Source organism: Myotis nattereri (genome assembly GCF_964212035.1).
Source record: "Myotis nattereri genome assembly, chromosome: 20".
Lineage (NCBI taxonomy): Eukaryota > Metazoa > Chordata > Mammalia > Chiroptera > Vespertilionidae > Myotis > Myotis nattereri.
In genome coordinates, this window is record NC_138096.1 from 14,052,509 (window position 1) to 14,073,325 (window position 20,817).

Genomic DNA, 20,817 nt, shown 5'->3' on the forward strand with positions numbered 1-20,817 from the left:
GCTGCAGAAGTGGCGGAGCCTTTGACTGTGGATAAAGCTGGGTTTAGATCTAAGTTGGGGTTGCCATTGGCCTGATTTGAGGTTCAGCACATCTAACCTACGCGCGCGGAGGTAGGCCAGGAATAAAAACGCCCGATGTCACTGTGAAAAATGAAAGACTGTATGCAGACATTTAAAAACCCTGATGTGTCCCACTGTGAACAGCAAGCTCTGGGCGCCAGCCACGCGGGGACGTGTTCAGTGGGAGGCACCCAATACACACGGCACCCACACCACTGTTCTCCCTCCCTTTACCGGGTCACGACCTCCGAGAGACGAGGCTGAAGGAACATGGCTCAGTGGACGGAGTCTGATCGAATGTCCTCCCCCCCACCCCCGCCGGCCCCTCCGCACCCCACACTATCAGTGTCTTCACCATCCAGTGCTCCCCTGGCCCCCCACCCCCAACTCTAAGCCTCGTCTCTGGGTCCGACCCAGCAAGGCCCGCCCTGGACAGAAGGCGGGCTCCCAGGCTCCTTCCTCCCTCCTTCCAGCAACATCGGCCTCCCTGGCATCCAGAGTCTCAGGGCACTGCTTCGCCAACCGACACTTCCCAAAACCCATCAGCCGCTGTGAGCGGGGGCACTAATATCCTAGCTAACCCTCACGGGAAATACATGCTTCTGCCAGTGGGGGCCTCCCAGAGGCATAATCCTCGCCCCGAGGCCACACACCGAGGCTGGCACACATCCCCTTCCGCACGTCGCACTCCGTGTTTCAGGAGAGTCCGGCCCGGGGAGCTGACTAGTCTCGGAAGAGGTGCACTGACTGAAGAAGAGCGAGTTGGCGACTGTCCTGTGTGCTCGTCTGTGCGTGTGTTTCAGGTTTGCGGAGCGAGTCTCCGGAGGCTGGGCACCGAGGCAGCGTGCGATTCTGTAACAGATGCTGGGCTGCCCTCTGCGGCTTTCATTCCAGGATCAGGCGTCTGACGCGCGGATGGGGACATGCCTGCCTCTTACACCACGCTCGACTTTTCTGTGGCAAGACTCTGCCCGGATTTGAACGTCGTGGGGTCTGACCTCTGTTATTTGCCTGTTCCGTTCTATGCGCTCCAACTCATTTTGGAGAGCTTGGAAGTTGACCAGCCTAGAAGCAGAAGCCAGAGGAGATACGCTGCAGCCCCTGATAGGAACACATCTGCCTTCTTCCCCGGCGAGCGGGAAGGAACCACGTGCCAATTCCCCTCGCAGCCCTGGCAACCATCTCCTGGCAAACGGGCCAACCTTCCCTGTAAACACCCCAGTGAGCAAAAAAATGGAATAATTTTAACTAAGAGGCTTTTCCCCAGCCCGTGCCGACGTGTTTGCTCAAGTCCCTGGCGTGGGCTTGGTGGACCCACGCAGGCTGCCTAACAGTAGACCCTCCATGGACAGAGCAGACTCCCTTCCCCCTGAAAACCTTTAAATCACCGAGGATTAGGGGGAATGAGAGAGGGGGGCAAAGTGGACCCATGTGGGAATTACTCAGCTCCTTGAGACAATGACGTGGACCACAGGGCTTCTACTCACCTGCTCATCTTGCTCTACGGCTTAACCCCCGCCCCCCCCCCCCCCGCCATCTCACTTATAAAGCCCACCTGCTGCGCATGGCCCTTAAAGCCTCTCCATGTCCCTCTTCTCACCCTGAACAGCTGGCTGTTTCCTGGCAGCGGCTAGTGCGCCCACGGGCCTCCGCCCAGGGCCCTCCCTCTGTGGGCTCCAAGCTAACCCCCCAGCACAGCTCAGCGTGGCCTCCTCTGTGACCCTGCTGTGACCTCCCACACTGACTAATCCGTGGATGCCCCAGCCATATGCAGGCAGACCTCAGGGAGCCTGCGGGTTGGGCCCAGACCACTGCAATAGGGTGAGCTGTAATCCCTTTGCAGGCAGAGGGTCCTGCCTCCAGTTTGTAAAAAATACAACACCTGTCACCCCAGCTGGTTTGGCTCAGTGGATAGAGCATGGCCCATGGCCTGAAGAGTTGCGAGTTTGATTCCAGTCAAGGGCATGTACCTGGGGTGCAGGTTCGATCCGTGTGTGCGAGAGGCAACCAATCGATGTGTCTCTCTCTCTCTTTCTGGCCCCTCCCTTCCGCTCTCTCTAAAAATCAGTGGAAACGTATCCTCAGGGGAGGGTTGACAACAACAACAACAAAAATACAACACCTGTGAAGTTCATAAAGCAAAGTGCAATAAAATGCGTGACACCTACATTTTACCTAAATACGCATTAATTTACGGATTTACTGACCTCCTGTGTGTGCGAGTGGTGATTCCAGGGTTGTGTCTTACTCCTGCCTGAACCGCAAGTTGGGTGACAGCCGGCAAGGCCCCCGGCAGTCACAGTCCAGTAAAGCCTCGTCCAGTCAGACTGAGCACTGCTGGGTGATCCATGGGCCCTAATTCCGCTGCTGGGCCCACAGGACAAGTCTGTCCCTCTGCAGGGTAACAGCTCCTTGAGCCCAAGAATGGCTCTCTTGCTCACACATCTGCCTGTTTTCCAATACCCTGGTTCCACTCCTCAAAACTTATTTCAATTTTTCTATATCCCTCTTAATATGTCCTCGCCAAAACCGAATAAAAAATTCCAGGTATGATCAGACTACCACGATCACCTTTCTCATTTTCTAGTCTTTAAGGCTACTAATGTGGCCCAAGATCACAGTGGTCTTTCGGGAAGTTAAATTATACTCTTACATTTTATTACAATTTGTTGTTGACAAAAACCCTCAAATTCTTTCCTCTGTTTCGCTGCTCATCTTTGTGTATATTTATACACCTGAACTTTTTTGCCCAAATAGGTTTTATATACACTCCTGTTGAATTTAAGCTGTTTAGACTCAGGACTATTTCCAGCCTCTTCGAACACCTGATTCTGTCACCAGCCTCCCCGTCTACACCCAGTGGGGATGGGAGGAGCCTGTGTTCTGTGTCTTCATTCACGGAACAGAATCAGAGGTGGGAGAGGACTGAGGTGGAGCAAGGCACCCGAGTGACAGTGGTCCAATTCGCATCGTCTATTCAGTGTAGCTGGTCCACCATTCGGTAAGGCGTCTGGTCATGCTAGCATCTAGCACACATTGCTTGGCCTTTTTTTTTTTTTTTCAATCTAAACTCCTTCCAAAATCTACAAACTCTACCAAAGTAAACCATGATTCTATGGACTCACTTGCTCTTAATGAACCAAGCAGCATCCTGGTGACGGCAGCTTCCTTTTCCATTCCTTCAGTAACCAGTTCTAGATTCTTTACCAAACCACACACACGTGCACACACACACAGGCATACACATCAAAAAAGCTTCGCTGGGCTATAGATTTCAGAAATGACTCATTTCTGAGTAAGTAATCTGAAAAACAGGAACCTTTGTGTGAAGCCCTCTCCTGTCGTTGACAATTCTGTAAAGAACAGTGTCTGTAGAGCAGGACCCTCCGTTGCAGGTTGTCTTGGTGCCTGGGAAGCATTTATGCAAAGCAACTGAAAGCCCGTTGGAATCTTTCCCATCAGCCGTGTCTCTTGCTTCTTACCCTGTGATTTCCCTTCGTCACGTTTTTGCTCAAGTGAACTCCTCCACTGGAAGCGACCCCTCTGGGCCTCTGCCTGTCAATCCTGACCCCCGCGACACCTCCTGTGCAGTCTGGCCTCGGGGGAGCCTGCCCAGGTGCCCTCCTAAAGGGGTCTGTCCTCACACTAACTTTGGCCCACTCCCTCCTGGTCCTTCCTATTTGTGCCAAGGATGTTTACTGCACAGCAACTCCCACCGCCATGGTAGTCTTGCTGATTTGACATGAAGCTTCTAGATCTGAGGGTCAAGGGCACTGGAATGGAAGAATTTTAAGCTGCTCTTTCCTGGAGACGTAGGTTATGAGAGGAAGGGAACCCAGGAGTTGTACCTTTTACATATAAAGAGGCCACTACTTCCTGACCTGCTATTCCTGGACCAGGGAACAGGATAAAGCCCCCTGAGAAGGCAAACCCTGGCCTTGGCTTCACCAACATCCGGCTCCCATCCATAAGGAAACAATCCCAATAGCACAACCCAACCCACAGAGAAAGGATACTCCACTCTGCCTTCAGTTCTTCGATTTTTTTCAAGGATTCTTGAACTTCCTTCCACACTTTCTCATCACCAGTCAGCATATCAGCATCCTGCGCAGGCCAAATTAAAGGAAGACAAATTACTCAATTGAAAAATGGGCCAAGGATCTAAATAGACACTTCTCCAAAGAAGATATTCAAATGGCCAATGAGCACATGAAACAATTCTCAAAGCATTAGCCATTAGGGAAATGCAAATGAAAACCACAATGAGGTGTCACTTTACACCCAGAAGAATGGCTGTAAGTGAAAAATACAGAAAATAACCAGTGATGAAGAGGCTGTGGAAACACTGGAACTCCCAGGTGCTGCTGAAAGGAATGGAAAATGGGGCAATCACTTTGAAAAACAGTCGGGCAGTTTCGCAAAAGATTAAGCATAGAATTGCCAAAGCATTTAACAATCCCACTCCTTATGCATATACCCAAGGGAAATGATAATATATGTTCACACACAAACTTGTGCGTAAGTGTTCATAGCAGCATTACTCATAAGAACACAAAAGTGGATACAAGCCAAATGCTCATCAACTAGTGAATGAATAAAAGGTGGCACATCCATACGATGGAATATTAGTTGGCGATAAAGAAGTAAAGTACTGATACATGCTGAAACATGGCCGAACCTTGCAAACATGCCTCCACATGAAAGAAGCCAGTCACAAAGGCCTACCTATTACATGGTTCCGCTCATATAGAATGTTCACAGTGGGCAAATCCACACACAGAAAGTGGGTAATTGGCTAAGGTGGTGGGAGAGCTTGGAGAGAACTGGGAAATAACGGCTAACGAGAACGGGGTTTACTTTGGGGGTGAAGGTAATGTCCTAGGATTCACTGTGATGATGGTTCCACAACGAATGCACTAAAAGCGATTCAACTGTACACTTTCATGCCTGAATGATATGGTATGATACATAAATATAAACACATCTCTATCTCTATATCTAAAAGACAGGATGGGAGAGAGGGAGAAGAGAAAGAACCATTTGTTGGGAGACCTAGAGAGACACTTTAACCAATACAGGGTCTCAGTAAAAGTGAGGCCAGGGAAGGAAGACGAGTACAATCACACCCATGCCTGTGAACCAGTTTTGACTTCTGCGAAAACTAAAAATCAATCAATCAATAAAAAAAAAATGACAAAGCAATTCAAGACAAAACTACAAGTAACATTTGCTAAAGGTCTGTCCTCCTGTTTAGCAAGCAGGCCCCTATTTTTCCTCTGTGCCCCCCCCCTCCCCCCCGGACACACACACAGAGTCAACCACACTGGCAGTGGTAGATGCTGGATTCTGTCACCACAGCCAGTTTCTGTTGGAGAGATGCAGAGTGAAGCCGATCAAAGGGTAAGGAGCTCTCTCGGACCCCACTGAAAACCGGGCATTCGAGATCCACGCTCCTCAATGGGTGTAGAGAGAAGAGCTTCCCAGGAAGTTATATCAAATCACAACAGGTGGGGGCGATGGTGAGGTGAGGAGGGCAGCCTGTGCAAACTGTACACCTCTCCCTGGAGGTTCTCACATGCCAGTAGGGTTGGTTATGAAATGACCCCTGTGAGAGCCATTGTCAGAGCAAGCCTCTGTTCCTGTGGAAAGAAACGCATCTCTCAGGTGTGCCAGGGTAGAAAAAATGCGGGGACCACGGAGAAGCGCAGAAAAGAGGCCCCAGGACAGGGTGAGCAGTGGGCGTGCAGATGAGAACCGCGTGTGCTGGTGAGTGTGCTCTGTAACAGGCTTTTGGGTCTCTATGTGTATATGTTGTGCATACGTGTGGTACAATAGGGTGGTTTTTAAAAGGCTCCGTACATGCACGCTACATCTTTCAGAAAATTCAAAATAAGTACCTAGCTTTCTGTAAATAGATGAGGGAAACACAATAAGTTCTTTTAAAAAAGCTAAATACCAATCTCCCTTCAAATACCTGCTCCGAGTCCATATTCATCTCCACAAGCCCCCGTTCCATCGCCTCCCTCCAAAGCCCTTAGCAGCCTCCTGGCACCTCCCAGATGATGAAGTCACCATCTTACACCTGGACAGTCACAGCTGCTCACGGTTCATTTTCCCATTTTATACGGCACGACTGGCAGCTCAAGTCAGTCTCTGGGCAAGCGTCTCACTTGTTGGACTCTGTGAAGCAGAATAACGGGCCCCCCTGCATATCAGAAGATGTGCAGGTCCTGCTCCTGTGATGCCCAGAACCTGACTGCCAGGTGACATGGCCAGGGAATCAAGTTGCAAGTGGGTTAAGGCTGCTCGTCAACTGACCTTAAGAGAAAGAGATGGTCCCCGACTACCCAGTGGCCCCAAAGGAATCGCAAGGGTCCCTAAGGGTGGGAGGGGAGGAGAGGGGACCAGGTGCTGTGGTGTGAGAAGGGATTCCGTCATCACAGCCAGAATCTAACCTGCATCGCTGGCTTTGAAGAGGGAGGAAGGGACCCATAGATGGAGGAGGACTGGCTGCCTCCAGAGGCTGGAGAGGGCGAGGAAACGATTCCTCCAGGACCTTCACTTCAGCCCAGGGAGACCCACGTCAGGCTCCCGGCCTGCAGAACTGGACGATAATGAACTTGTGCTCTTTTAAGCCATTGTTTGTGATAATGTGTTACCACAGCCAGAGGGAGCTAATACAGACCCTACCATCCCTCCAGTGCTTCTGGCCACTGGAACCTGGCACATGCCCCTCCCTTTCTCTAAAATCCATCCATCTGACCACTCATCTTTTCAGTGAACAGTAAGGAGTGCCCTGCAGGCACCGCTCTAGGCACTGAGCACAGAGCAGCAAAGCGATCAGACACGCGGTGTTCACACCGAAGAGGCAGGAGAGGTACGGAATGGCAGGGAACACACGCACGGAAAATATGTACTTGTCACGGGCAAAACAAATGAACAGGAAGAGAGGACCCCCTGGGTGGGAGTCCTGCCTCAGGGAGGTCCGTTTTGAGCCAGCAGCCAGGGAAGGCCCCACTGAGAAGGTGACGGATGAGGAGAGATCTGCAGGGGGCGGAGGAGGAGATACGAGTCCAGGGAGAGGGGGCAGCAGGTGCCACCGCGGGGGGGCAGGAGATGCCCAGCTGCTCCAGGAATACAAGGAGGGCGGCGCAATCGAGCTCCCGGGCTGTGCCTGTCCCATCTCCCCGATTTTATTATTTATTTTATATTTTTAATAGTTTGTTGATTGACTTTTACCAAGAGAAGAAGGGAGAGAGATAAACATCAAGGCGAGAGGGCAATATTGACCAGTCGCCTCCTGCACTTCTCCCCCCCCGCCCCCCCCCCCCCCCGGCATGGAACCTGCAAGTGCCCTGGACTGGGAATTGAATGGCAGCCTCCTGCTGCAGGGCAGACACCCAGCCACTGAGCCACCCTGGCCAGGGCACATCTTCCCCATTTCAGAGCTAAAGGAAGGTCTTATTATTCTTCTTTGATCCCGCCTCTCCCAAATACCTCGAACAGAATCTTTTATGTCGCATATGCTCAGATAATGGTCTGTAAAATGGACCTGAAGAAGGAAACTGATGTTTATTTGGTAATGATCTGGATGTCTCCTGTCTTTCAATGATTCCTCACAGCCTCCTGGTAATCAATACCTACAATCTACAAATGTGGCACAGACAGCCCTAAGCCATAGTAACTGCGGGGAGCAGCCTTCTGTCCCTAATTGCCATGCGTAAGACTCAAACCCACGTCTGACTCCAGGGCCTATGCTCTTCCTCGTGTCTTGATGTTTGATCTGAATCTGTTTTTCTCCTGGGCTGCTTAAAGGTGAAACTCATGTGTGGGAGGCAGTAAATTCAAAATATCTTCAAGCCGCGGGTCCTACCATATTCCTCGCACTCGCACTTGGAAAAGGGCAGTCAAATGCTCCAGCATGGACCTCACATGGGGCTCTTGTATTCTCCCACCAAGCAGGGTGAGACTATGGGTCCAGGCAGAGCAGCTAAACTACCATCATGTCCACAGCAATCCCCACATAATCGGATCAGCTGTCCTTCGGGTTGCCCCAAAGACTTTATTTACTTATCAGAAGAGCAGGCAAGCTTTGACAGTGCTTCCCGACATCCAGGAACAAGAGCTCTCGAGAGCACTTCATCTCGGAGCTGGACAAAGCTCGATTCTCTGAGAGCTGGCTACCCACTCCCCGGAGGGTTCCCGGTGGGGAAAGTCTACTCTCAGGTTCCTGGTTCACTCACGCACTCCCCCCTCCTGGCCCGCTCTGCTCCACTGGGTTCCCACTTCCATTCACTTCTTTGGCTTCCTTCCCATGAATCCCTTTAGGACGCAGCCTCAAATGTGCCCTATCAGGAAACGCGCCCTCTCTCTGCCCCCTGGGCCTCCACAGCCATCTGCCACCTGTCTCGTACATCAAGTGCCATTAATGATCGACTTTACCATCTCCCCAGCTCACCGCAGAGCTCCTGGAGGGACCATGACCTCATCGTCTCTGCATTCCCAGCGCCTATTGGGTAAATGTTGGTGACAGAGTGAATGAATGGAGAGAGAGCAGCGATCGTCTACAATCCTGGGGAGCAGTATTCTAAGAATAAGATACCTTAATTCCACAACAGGAGGAGAATTCCAACCAAGGAAACAGAAGGTGGTTCTTTTCACACCACCCTTCCATCTCGCCTTGTTTCTACTACTGACTTCGACATCGTGATTACGTGAGAAAAGGGTGAGTGCCTGCTGTCGCTGTCAGCATGCCCAAGGCCCAGATACTGGTGTGGGACCAACTGGGACTCTCCCCAGCCTGAGAAATCCCACTTCAGCTCAGCCTCTGAGAGCAGCATCGACGCTATCAGAGAGCGGGTGCTGCTGACTCTCCTGGCCCCTACCTCTAGCATCATCCCGAGCCTCCCGCTGCTCACCTGGCCCGCACATCCCTGCCCCGTCTCTCCCGGGGCGAGTCAGTGAGGCCATCTATGTTCCTGCAGACACAGCTGATAAATCAGTTCTCTAGCATCACCCCCTTCACTGCGAGAAATAGGTACCAGATGATATGAGATCATCTCCCCACTACATCAAAGGGTGCCACTCAGCACAATTACATCCAATTGGGCAGAAGTGCTTCCTTGGGTTTCAGGTGCCAGTGGCTGCAGCGCATGGGAAACCTGTGTTGCTGCAATAGAACAAGGTTGGAGTCCAGCAAGCCTGGCTGAGCGTGTCTGGGGGAGTGACCACTGGCTCCTGCGGGTCAAACAGGAGACGCAGCCGTCACGCTGCATCTGGAACGCTCAGACAGATGTGTGTTCTTGGCGCGCAAGCGTTTGATGTTGAAACTCCCGCTCCGGGCTGGCTTCAGATGGTTCACATTAGGGAAGGGGATGCAATGTGCTTTGCAGCTTCCTGTTATCCAGGCCTCACGCAAACGCTAATTAGATTGGACTGGAGAGAGAGGAGCAGAGGACGGGGAATAAAATTATGAAATACGTAAAGCTTTTCCAGTAATTCAATAATCCTTGTGTTTTAAAAGAAGAGGTTTTTTTTTCCCGTTTTGTTTTTAAAGCAGAATGAGGTTCAAGTACAGTGTGTGCACTTAGGAGAGAGATTAAGAATCTCTGAAATTCAGAATCCCGAGGGAAACGGAGTTTAATTGTAGCGCCCTGACGGAGGGTCTCTGGTTCGTGGAGAATGTTCTGGGACTAGTGGATGACACACAACAGCATCTGAAGTCTTCAGATTCACCGGAAACACCTCCGCGGGAACCAATTTCCACCTCCTCTGGCACAAACAACAGAAAGCCGCTCGGATGGAACTTGAGGGGAAAGAGGCTCGTCCATGAAGTGGAAAAAGAGCGGTTAAAAATAGAGCATTCGCTATCATCCTATCAACCGCGAGGCAGTGCAGGAGCTGACGGACGCTGAAGACGGGAAAAGAAGGAATGTTCTCGACTCCAAGCAGCTCGGCGAGAACGATCTAATGAGAAATTAACAAGCTACTGAACACAGTGCTCAGGACTCAGGAAAAGGACACCAGAGTGAGGGCCATACCGTGCGGGTGTGAGTTCCTGCTCCATCGCTGCGGGACCCTGGCAGGGGATGGCCCCTCCTGCGGCTCAGGGACGATAATTCTCTGCGGAGACACACCTCCTAGCCTTTCCTGTCACCTAGAAGTTCTACTGTACATGGCACAGCGGCCTGAGTGTTCCATCCCCCCCTAGAGACCAGGGCCACCAGGGGCCTGGCCAGTCTAACCCTAGTGGAGGAGAGCGCAGGTGACCATGTAACGGCGGACCAGCGGCGCCACGCCCCATCTCTGCATCCCCCTCCCTCTGCCTGGAAGGCCGCCCTCCACTCAGTCCTCCAGACGACGGCTCTCCATCCACGAAGCACCAGACCTAATGGCCGCCAACGTCCGCAGGCACAGTCCGTGCACTTCCCAGTGGGGCCCACGATGACGGCAGCGAGGAGCAGACTGTGATGAGGACGGGAGGACGCCACGCAGTGCGGTTACCGGTGCACGGCTCACCGCTGCAGCCCGATGTCACTCAGTCCGCTTCACAGAGCGTGCGGCCTCAGTGCCACCGGTGCCGTGCACAGGAGGGTGCGGCAGGGTCTCAACTCTGTCCTCTAGGAGCTCGGAGCTCCAGCCTCCCCCCTCCCTGGCCCCTGAGCTGGCCGACCCCAGGAGAGAGGTCCCCTTCTCAGGCGGCAAGCCCTCTCAGCCAGCCAGTCACGCCAATGCAACTGAGGAGCAGCTGGGCAACGAGGAGCACCAGTCCAGTCCAAGCAACTGCTGCTCAAGGACGCTCCGCGGAGCCTCCAGCAGCGCCGTTCCGTTTAGTTGCCATTGAACTTGATGTTCCCACGGTCGCTGCCAGCATTTGCCAATGCCCATGAGCTTTACTTTGCAGGCAAAAGCAGGACTCTATGGCAACTACCAATCTGCACGAGGCCACGCAGGTTCAGGTGGGCTCTCAGGTCCACAGGACGCGGAAGGCGCGGGAACGTGCTCTTCAGGCTGCGCGGAAAGTGACCACGGCCTCGGTGGGGGCGGCTGGGGCATCTAGAACCACCAAGGCCTCTCCCAGCTGCAACCTCACGCCTCCCTCCCCCTGAGCGGGGCACTCCCAGCCCAGTGGCTCACGCCTCAGAGAGAGACGCACATTTGCTTAGATCAGCGGTTCTCAACCTGTGGGTGGCGACCCCTTTGGCGGTCGAAGGACCCTTTCACAGGGGTCGCCTAAGACCATCCTGCAGATCAGATATTTACATGACGATTCATCACAGTAGCAACATTACAGTGATGAAGTAGCAACGAAAATAATGTTATGGTTGGGTCACAACATGAGGAACTGTATTTAAAGGGCCAGAAGGTTGAGAATCACTGGCTTAGACCAAGTCAAGTACATCTCAAGGACATTTTTAAACGGCATCCACACACGGGGCCGTGGAGAGCCTGCCGCGTCAGAGGTGCACGCAGACACTGCCTCTCCTGCCACATGTGGGGGAGCCAGCAGGACCGGCTGACAGACCACGGTGATGGGTGACGGGCGTTTAGGGAAGAGACACTCCCCTGCCCTCCTCCCCGCCGGAGATAAGTTCCCCAGAATCCTGACGGGGTTACTGAGCAGAAGGCTGCTGGCTCAGCCCGCACATTCTTCTCGCACTGTCCACAGACAATCGCATGGCCGGCCGGCGTGGCTCTGACCCTGTGTTCCCAGCCCCTAGCAGAGGCCCACCAAGCTCGCTGTGTACACACCACAAGGTGGGAGGTCTGAGACGGGGAAGATGCAAAGACTTCACAGGGAAAACGGTCCTCATGGCAACAGGCGTTAGGAGAAGCACCCCCAGGTGCCAGGGCAGGTTTTGTTTTCAGAGACCTGAGCCACAGCCCTCGCCTGGCCTCCGACCGGCCTCACCGCCGTATCTCCGTTCCTTCCCCAGGAAGAGCTGCTCCCACTCTCCTCGCACAGGGAAGAGGCTGGAACCGCAGCCCAACAGTGAAATCGAGTCTAAGGGGCAATAGCGAAGGTCAGCAAATCTAGACGTGGTTTCAGCAGAGACATTTAAAAATAGGATGAACCCAGCCTGAGCGGGGCCCCGTGCTCCTGGCGTGGGGGAGTGTGCGGAAGTGGGGGGCTGCACCCCCCCCCCAGCTCTGCCACTGGCCAGCTGGGACTCCTGGGTGCTAACCGCCTCCTGGCTCAGCTTCCCCAGGTGAGAACTTGAGGAAGGTTGCCATGGAGATGGGAGCTAAGCATTCCACACCACCAGTCACCTGTGTATATGGTGTCTGGTGCGCATGAGAGGGACCTGAGCTGCTGGCAGGAGACTCTGGAGTTTGTGGGTGTGCAACTGACTACAACCACCTTCGCGCTACCTGCAGCCGAGTTTCCTCACGTCCAAAATGCCCCCCCCCCCACAGCCCATCAGAGCTGCGAGTGTGCAGGCTACCCAGCCAGCGCCGCTCTCTGCCAACCCAGAAGCGGACGATTATTTAATTCACCCACTCCCGCTCCCATGTGTAGGCACAGTGACTGTAGTGGGCAACGCTCCAAACTCAGCGAGTGTGGGGTCTGCTTATCGGCCGCAGCAAGCACATCAGGTTCTCTCATCTGCGGCCCCCAAGCAGGGGGACGGCTGGGGTGGGGCCCACACTCACTTTAGGTATCGAGTCCTGGACAGGAGTCTAGATGTGCTTTCACAGGGCGATCGATAAGGAAGCTATTTACCTCGACATCAGGACCTGTCCCTGCGCCTGGTGGGTGCCTTCCCCGAGCTCCCCGCCTCTGCGGGGCTGGCCGGCTTTAGCTCACAGGTCCCCACTGCCTCCTGGCCAGGCGGCTCCGAGATGCTCCCACCACAGGCCAAACAGGCAGAAAGTTCAAAGGCGCACGTCCCGGGTTGAGGAGGAGGACGATTTTTAACAGCTCAGTCATATTTTCAAAAAGAAAGAGCCCGGAATTGCATTTGTCTCCCAGTGGAGAAAAGCCAGCGTTCCTCTAACTGTTCGAAAACCATCCTGCGGTGAATCAATCCAGGCCGAGCTCCATTCCTGGAAGCTGGGGGCTGGGTCACCCCAGAGGGCGATCGCTGGGGGGCTGAGGGGCTGGCTGGAGGCCGCTCCTAAGGGCTGGGAGGGGCTGGAGGGGAGGGGACTGGATTCCATAGTTCAGCACTTTTTGCCCCACTTCACACTCCTGAGGGCCCCGCAGGAAAGCTCAGAACTCAGACCCTCTGCCTGGCGACTCTGCCCATGGCAGCGAGTGCCAGCTGAACGCAGGGTGAGCCCCCCGCGCCCCCCGCCAGCAAGCCCACGCCTGCACTTCATATTCCAGTGCACTCGGTCTGGCCTGCAGCCAGGGGACCTCTCTCTAATGTCAGAGATAAAAGGCCTGGCCATGTCTGGCACGCTGCCCCCTCCATTCTCTTGTAACCATCTCATAAACCAAGTATGCATCGCTCTCACAGAGCCTTCCAGACAGAGGTCTGGTGGAGCCGCATAAACATTTCCAGATGATGGTCGAGGTGTCCCCACCGCGCCGGAGGAGAAGGGCGCGCGGGGGGGAGGGGGGGCGAGCTCACGGAAGCCACGGGGATAACTGGAAACGTGCACGCAGTGTACACTCAGGGGCTCCCGCTGGTGGAGGCTGCTCACTGCGCCGCTGGGCCACGGGCATCTTGCAGGAGGACCTGGCATGGTGGCAGCACCGAATCTCAAATCTGCCCCCAACAGCACAGGTATGGATCCTGTGCACTGATGTCTGATGGGTCCTTACCAAATCCCGGGTTCCAAAATGGCACCAGGGGCTGCAAGGTGGCACCGTCCTCTCTCTTCATGCTCCTTGCCCTGGAAATGCCATGATGCCGGCCGCAGAGGATTCATAAAGCCACTACCTCCTGATCAGCTTTCATCTGCTTTCTTGAGTCATATCCGGGGGACAAAAGTACACCTCTCCCCGATCACAACCTAATCCCGAACCTTAAACACTGCCCGTTAGCATGTACTTCACTCTCTGACTTCCTAGAGGGCTTAGAAGTAAGAGTCCAGTATCAGTAAACGTGTAGCACCCATTAGACTAGGCGCGGACCTTCCTTCTGCAAGTAAACAATGTGAGACTCTTCCTCACTCTGTCCAGCAGTAGAAAGAACTTCAGAGAGTTTGTTCAACATGAGAAAACCTGTCCTTATCCCCAGTGGGAGCTGAACTATTGGGGATATGCCAATTTTAAAGAATATGTCAGAGGCTTTAATTCACTCTGGGAGGCTACAGAGTGCAACTTCCTCCTCACCCTCGCAATAACGCACACACACACAGGTACCCAGACACGCCCACCCCCGCCCCACACCCCATCCATGCCAGGCGTGCTTTAGGGATACTGCAGTCTCCAACTCCCCTTCAAACCCAGCTTCTCTTCCCTGCTGGCAGGGCCTCCCGCAGTGGGTGTATATATATATTTAGAGTCACCTGACAGCCGACTAACTATAGGTCCCACCTGGGCAAGCGACAGCAGCGTCTCTCGCAGGCGAGCAGGGGTCTGCATTCTTTACGATCGGCCCGGTTATTCTAACGCCCAGGCAGGGCCGAAGCCCTGGCCTCTGCTGCCTCCTCACGCTTCTCATCTCTGTGACCGCACTGTCACCTTCCATGCCACACCATTAAGATCTGCTGCAAGTTCCTAATGGGTGAGGCTTTCTCCCTTGTCTGCTGTGTCTACAATGGCACCACCCGTTCTCCACTTTTGATTTATGACACAAACAGACCCAGTCCACAGCTATGAGCAACAATGTGCCCTTTAGACGTACGTCTTCCATTCAACACCTGCCAACATTTCCCAGATGTACACTAGAGCGAGGCATTGATGAGGTGTGGAGAGGGAGAGGGAGAGGGAGAGGGAGAGGGAGAGGGAGAGGGAGGGAGGGAGGGAGGGAGGGAGGGAGGGAGGGAGGGAGAGAGGGGGAGAGAGCTCCTGGGTCTATGGCAGCACAGAGAGAGGGCCTTTGCCCAGCCCGGTTGAGGGAAGCGTCCTGGAGATGCCTGAGCTGGGAGTCTGGGGAGGTGTCAGCCAAGAGCAGACATGCAGGAGGGACCAGCGCGAGGAGCAGACGCAGAGGGCCTGGGAGGAGACGGAGCCACGTGGTCCTATTCCAAGTTCAGGAGGTGGCGGGAGGGTGGTGGCACCCCGGTCCGCTATTGGCTCCTGTGTCTGCGTGGAGGCTATTTGTTCCAGGTGTGGGGTGTCTCACTTAGGGACCTCCTTCAGAATATGTCCACAGACCTGAAAATGCGAGGTTGGATTGCACAGTTAATGGAGGGAAAGGGGAGCAAGAAAAGGTTTAGAGATGCGACGGAGAGCAGCCTGGATGAGAAGGTGGATTTGGTCCCACGCATGCCCCCTCCCTTAAGCATCAAGTCCTCTGGACAATGAGGTTCTGATCAGCATCAGATAATCTTAGGAACAAAGCCGCCGGTCTGCTGACCAGAGACAGAGTTAGAGTTAACACCTAGGCCTCAGTTGTAAGCCCAGAAAATCAACAAAGCCAGACCAATTGGCACCATGGCTGGCATCGGGACCGGATGCAATCACCAATGACCGCTTCTCCTGGCACTGACCAATCAGTAGACCATGACCCCGACCCTCTCTGCTCATTTGATGAATCAGCATATTAAAGCAAACACCCAGGAAGCTGATGAATGTGCTACTGAGAGCCTCCCCTGAGAACGCCCCTAAAATCCCTGCCTTTAGAAAACAGAGAAAAACCCTTACGGCAAAGAACCCAGAGTTCTCTCTCCTCTCTCTCTCTCTCTCTCTCTCTCTCTCTCTCTCTCTCTCTCTCTCTCTCTCATGCCTGCACCTTCTCTCGTCAGGAATGCACTTTAACTTTCCTTCTCCCAAGTCAAAGGGTCCCCACAAGACTTGCAACCAGGGCAGCAGCAGGCAGCGGCAGCGTGTCCTGGGCCAATCCCCGAACCTCCAAGGGCCCTTCTTTTGCCTCTGGAACTTGTTTCCTGAGTCCACGCAGTCCAACTGGCTCGCTTCTCCTGCCTCTGAGACTCTCCTTGTAAGAGGCCATGGCAGCTCTCTGCACAGCCCCCGGAATCCTCTCTTCCAGTGTCCCTTAGCTTTGCATGCTCAATGCACTTCCTCTCGTGCTAGAGTTCTTGGCTCTGAATTCTTTCTCGGCTGAACTCAAGAACCGGGAGCCCTCATCGCTGGTAACATGCAAAGCATACTTAACTGAAAGGCTGGACGGCAGGAGCAGTAATGCTCCTGGGTAAAAGGACTGAGATGAGCTTATGGAAGCACGAGGCGCTCCATCAATGCAGGGACAAACTTTTCCAGAGCACAAACTTCATGAAAAAGGTGGGTGCGCTTCTCTACTTGCCCACATAGCAGCACTGTTATTGCTAGGGAGAGAGGCTTATCCCCAGTAAGTGCCTGTAATTGCTAATATTAGTGATTTTACAGTTAACCCTGTCTGTCCCATCTTTACCGTCTGAAATAACAAATGCAAAGAGGGTATAAACAAGCCCTTGAAGCTCTGCTGTTAATGTCAAAAACCCTTCTGCTCGTCATTTGGTAACTAGATACAAACCAAGAGCATTATGGAAAGTTTATTTTTTCCAAACTCTACAGTGGTGTTCGGTTACCTCGGAAAAGGCCAGATAGCATCTCAGCAGGCTCTCCACACTGCGACGGAGGGCCCACTGAACACTTGACAGGAGTGTCTTGTTCAAGCCCCGAAACCACCCACAGAAAAACCTGAAGCCCAGACCACCCCGTAATCACGCGGCTATTCTCCACTTATTTTGGGGTGAAGAACAGGTCTACCAGCTTGCTTTCATTTTTAAACTCTCTCTTCTGACTTCCACTGTGTTGCTTAAAAAAATAATAAAAAAATGAAAACAAACAAAACATATTGGGACTGAAGTCAAGCAGTAAACTTTATTTCCTGTGCAGTAATGTGTTTCTTCTTGGGGTGCTCACGCTAGAGGGCCTGCGGGGGAAGTATGACTTCTTTCTGACCACTCCACACCCTGTGCCTCGCTGCTCGCCCCAAAGCAGCCTTTATCCATAAACACGGAAGAATCCCACGACATGTAGATGGGCCAATGCTGTAAGGATTTAAGCACAAACCTACTAGCTTAGCCTGTTCTCATTTTTGCCTGTTTTGCTTGCTTTTCAGGGACTTCAGTTACCAGGTCTTCGCCGAGGCCAGTGGTCAGCAAACTCATTAGTCAACAGAGCCAAATGTCAACAGTACAGTGATTGAAATTTCTTTTGAGAGCCAAATTTTTTAAACTTACACTATATAGGTAGGTACATTGTTATTCACTTAATTAGGGTCCTCCTAAGGCTTAGGAAGAGCCGCATGTGGCTTGCGAGCCGCGGTTTGCCGACCACGGGCCTAGGCCTTTGGATACACAGCAGTTACTCAGCAAATGTCTGCCACGTGACATTTGTCATTCCTGTTGGTTCTGCCACAGGAACCAACAGAAAAAGATAAAACTGGCCCAAACCCAGAGTGGCTGATTTTTCAAAAAAATCTATTTTTACAGGTAAAAGCATTTTTTAATGGTAAAACAGGTGAATTTCTTTAACCCCAAAGTATAGAACTGAGTCCAGGGATTTATCCAAGTCCAAGGGTTCCAGCACTTGAGGAGGCCCAGGAGGACAAGGAGGCTCCTGGGAAGGCGGGGATCAGGCAGGGGAACGGCCTCGTTCTCAGCCCCAGAGGAAACGCCGCCAAGCCTCTCACAGGAGGCGTTCAGAGGCCAGGACACCCACCCCACAACCTGCGGTGGACTCCGAGCTCAGTGGAGACTCAGAAGCGCACGCCCGGCCTGGGTGCGCTTCTGGGCTGAGGCCCGTGCCTCTGAGCCTCCCTGACTCCTGAGCCTGGCTTCCTGTGGTGCCTCTCCGGCACTCAGAGGTTCTCCTTGGCCTTCTGAAGCCTCGGGCCTGCTGGGCAGCCTGAAATAGAGCTCAGGCATGGCCCTGGCCGGGGCTCAGGGAAGCTCCGTTGGTTAGAGCATCGCCTGATACGCCAAGGATGCAGCTCCATCGTCAGGGCGCGTACAAGAATCAACCAATGAAGGCGGAAGTAAGTGGGACAACAAATCCATGTCTGTCTGTCTCTCTCTCTCTCTCTCTCTCTCTCTCTCTCTCTCGTCTTTCTCAAGTCAATAATTTTTTAAAAGGCCCAGGACAGCATTGCTCTGGGTCTCTGTTGAGCTGAAAGACAATGGTATGAAATTGGGGAGGTTCGTACTCATGACTTTTACAATTATTTTCATTGACCTCATTCGTATCAGGAAGCAGTTGTAAGAAGTAGAGGTGCATTGATATGATGTCAAAGGAGGCTGTTCTGTTATTCCCACCGAGGAGCTCCCCCATGCTGAATGCCGCCTAACTGTTCAGAAATAATTAACATGTTTTCACTTCAGTTGTAGAAAACTTAATTTATTAATTGCCTGCCACTTTATGTGTTCCATTTTAAGATATACAATAAATAAGGAAATTAGCCTAAGAAGGCATAGAAAAATGCCAAAATTGACTAAATTCTGAAACTAGCAAGATGATTCTACATTAAGAATTTATTGCATAGAGGGGTTTAATGACAAAGGCACAGACAACTGTTTTTATAGGCCTTAAGCTTCAGCTTTTGAATTTTAATTTTATAGACAGGACAGCATTATCAATGCTTTAATAATTCCAGGATTCAATTTACTTATCTCAACAAACGAAGAGAAAGCCCACATCGCCCCTTTCTTTGTAAGGTTCTTGGGGTCTGAAATGATTTGGGAATAACGGGGGGGGGGGGGGGGCGCGCGGAGGGAAAGAGAAGAGTTGCTGAATCTGCAAATGAAGCAACTCCCGTCCTAACTGCTGGTCCGAGTCCCGGAGGAAGTGATTCAGAGAACCCACGCAGCTCCACACCATGACTGTCAGCAAGAATGGCCAGCAGCCTCACCTCTCACTGGCGCACCCAGGAGCCGGCTGCAAGCAGACGAGTGTCTGAAGCAAACCATTTGCCACATCCCCAGGTATTAATGGGACCAAATTGCACCCATTCTAAGTGGGGGCGGGAGAGAGGCCCCACAGACGCGCAGAAGCAGCTCTCGCCAAGCCCTTCTTCAGAGGCGACCGTGTGAGAACCACGCTGGTTTCACGGCTTGTTTCAGAATTGTTTAGAAATTGATTTCAGAGGGGAGGGAGGGAGGGAGGGAGGGAGAGGGAGAGAGAGAAAGAGAAACATCGCTGCTGAGAGAATCATTGGCCAGCCGCCTCCTGCACGCCCCCTACTGGGGATCCAGCCTGCAGCCCAGGACAGAACAGCGACCTCCTGGTTCATAGGCCGACACTCAGCCCCTGAACCCATGGGCCAGGCTGGCTGTTTTGGGATTTTGTGTTCTCCTTCCTTGTGGAGTAACAGTTTCTGACTGGTTTCTGCACTTCCTGTTTTGTTTTTCCAGCCGTTGCTGGTCAAAAGCCCACCTTCGCTTTCTTCAGCGGCTTCCCTTCCCTCCCTGGTGAAATCCAGACTCTGCCAGCAGACCAACCCCTCCCCCCATTACAAGCCCCACCTCCTGTGCCCCCAGGAACACGGAACCACATACAGTGCCCTCAGCACTACACGCTCCACACCGCCTGTGCGCCCAGGAACACGGAACCACATACAGTGCCCTCAGCACTACACGCTCCACACCGCCTGTGCCCCCAGGAACACGGAACCACATACAGTGCCCTCAGCACTACACGCTCCACACCGCCTGTGCCCCCAGGGACACGGAACCACATATAGTGCCCTCAGCACTACACGCTCCACACCGCCCATACTGCACAGGGGCCCGGTCTACAGCGCTCCCCCTGAAGCCAGCCCACTGACTCCTGCACACGCAGCCTCTACATCTCAGGCCCAGTGCCTCCTCTGCCTGGGAGTCTTCCCTGACCGATAGAGATCCATTTTCTCTCCTCTGCTCCCACTGCCCTGCAAGCCGGCGTCCATGAGGTAACTGTCACACTGAACCGTGTATCTGCTGTCCGTCTCTCCCTATCCCCCTCCTGGCTTCAGGGGCATCCTTCCTGTTGCCACTGCAGGGCCAGCTACAGGTGAGGCAGAGCCCTCCGCCGCCTCCACCACTGCTGCCACCCCCACCCTCACCCCCACCCCCACCTCCACCCTCACCCCTCCCCCACCCCCACTTCCACCCTCACCCCCATCCCTACCCTCACCCCCACCCCCACCCCCACCCCCACAGAGCGGGCCCACCCCGCCGGGAGCCCTGAAGCTGCTGTGGCTCCCAGAGGCCCGTGTTCAGCTTAGGGCTGAGGGGGGCGGGCGGCCCTCCCTGCCCGTCATGAATGAGGAGCAATGGCGAGGGAACTCGCCTGGTGTGGCCCCAGGCCTCTCACCGTTTCTGCGTCACTGCGAGCCAGAGTCCGAGCGTGGTCTCGCTGGCGGAGCGGAGCAATCGTACGTGGCCAACCCCGCGGGAGGCAGCATCTCACGGAGAGAGCGTGAGCAGGGGGTGTGCGGGACGGCCTCCACGCTGCCCGGGGTCGGGGCGGGAGAAACACCGCATGCCACGCTGGGCAGTGCCAGGCACGCTGCCCGTGCTGTCTCCTCAGCCCGAAGCCCCCCCAGCACAGCCCCCACCCCACACCCCTGCAGAGAGCGCCCCCACCCCCCAGGACAGCGAGGGCAGGACCTGCAGGAGCGAACAGCAGCGTGAGTAGTGACCACGGGCAGTCATGCACCC

The 20,817-nt window shown here is 53.7% G+C and overlaps 1 protein-coding gene across 7 annotated transcripts in view; it reads right to left on the reverse strand.

The window, feature by feature from the left end:
- SMYD3 (SET and MYND domain containing 3) overlaps window positions 1–20,817 on the reverse strand; it is a 522,432-nt gene that overhangs the window by 56,371 nt on the left and 445,244 nt on the right. For all 7 annotated transcript variants that reach the window (XM_081114436.1, XM_081114437.1, XM_081114438.1 and 4 more), the window contains one exon: window positions 4,077–4,164. In XM_081114436.1, coding sequence (XP_080970562.1) covers window positions 4,077–4,164 — 88 coding nt within the window. The remainder of the gene's footprint in view (window positions 1–4,076; window positions 4,165–20,817) is intronic.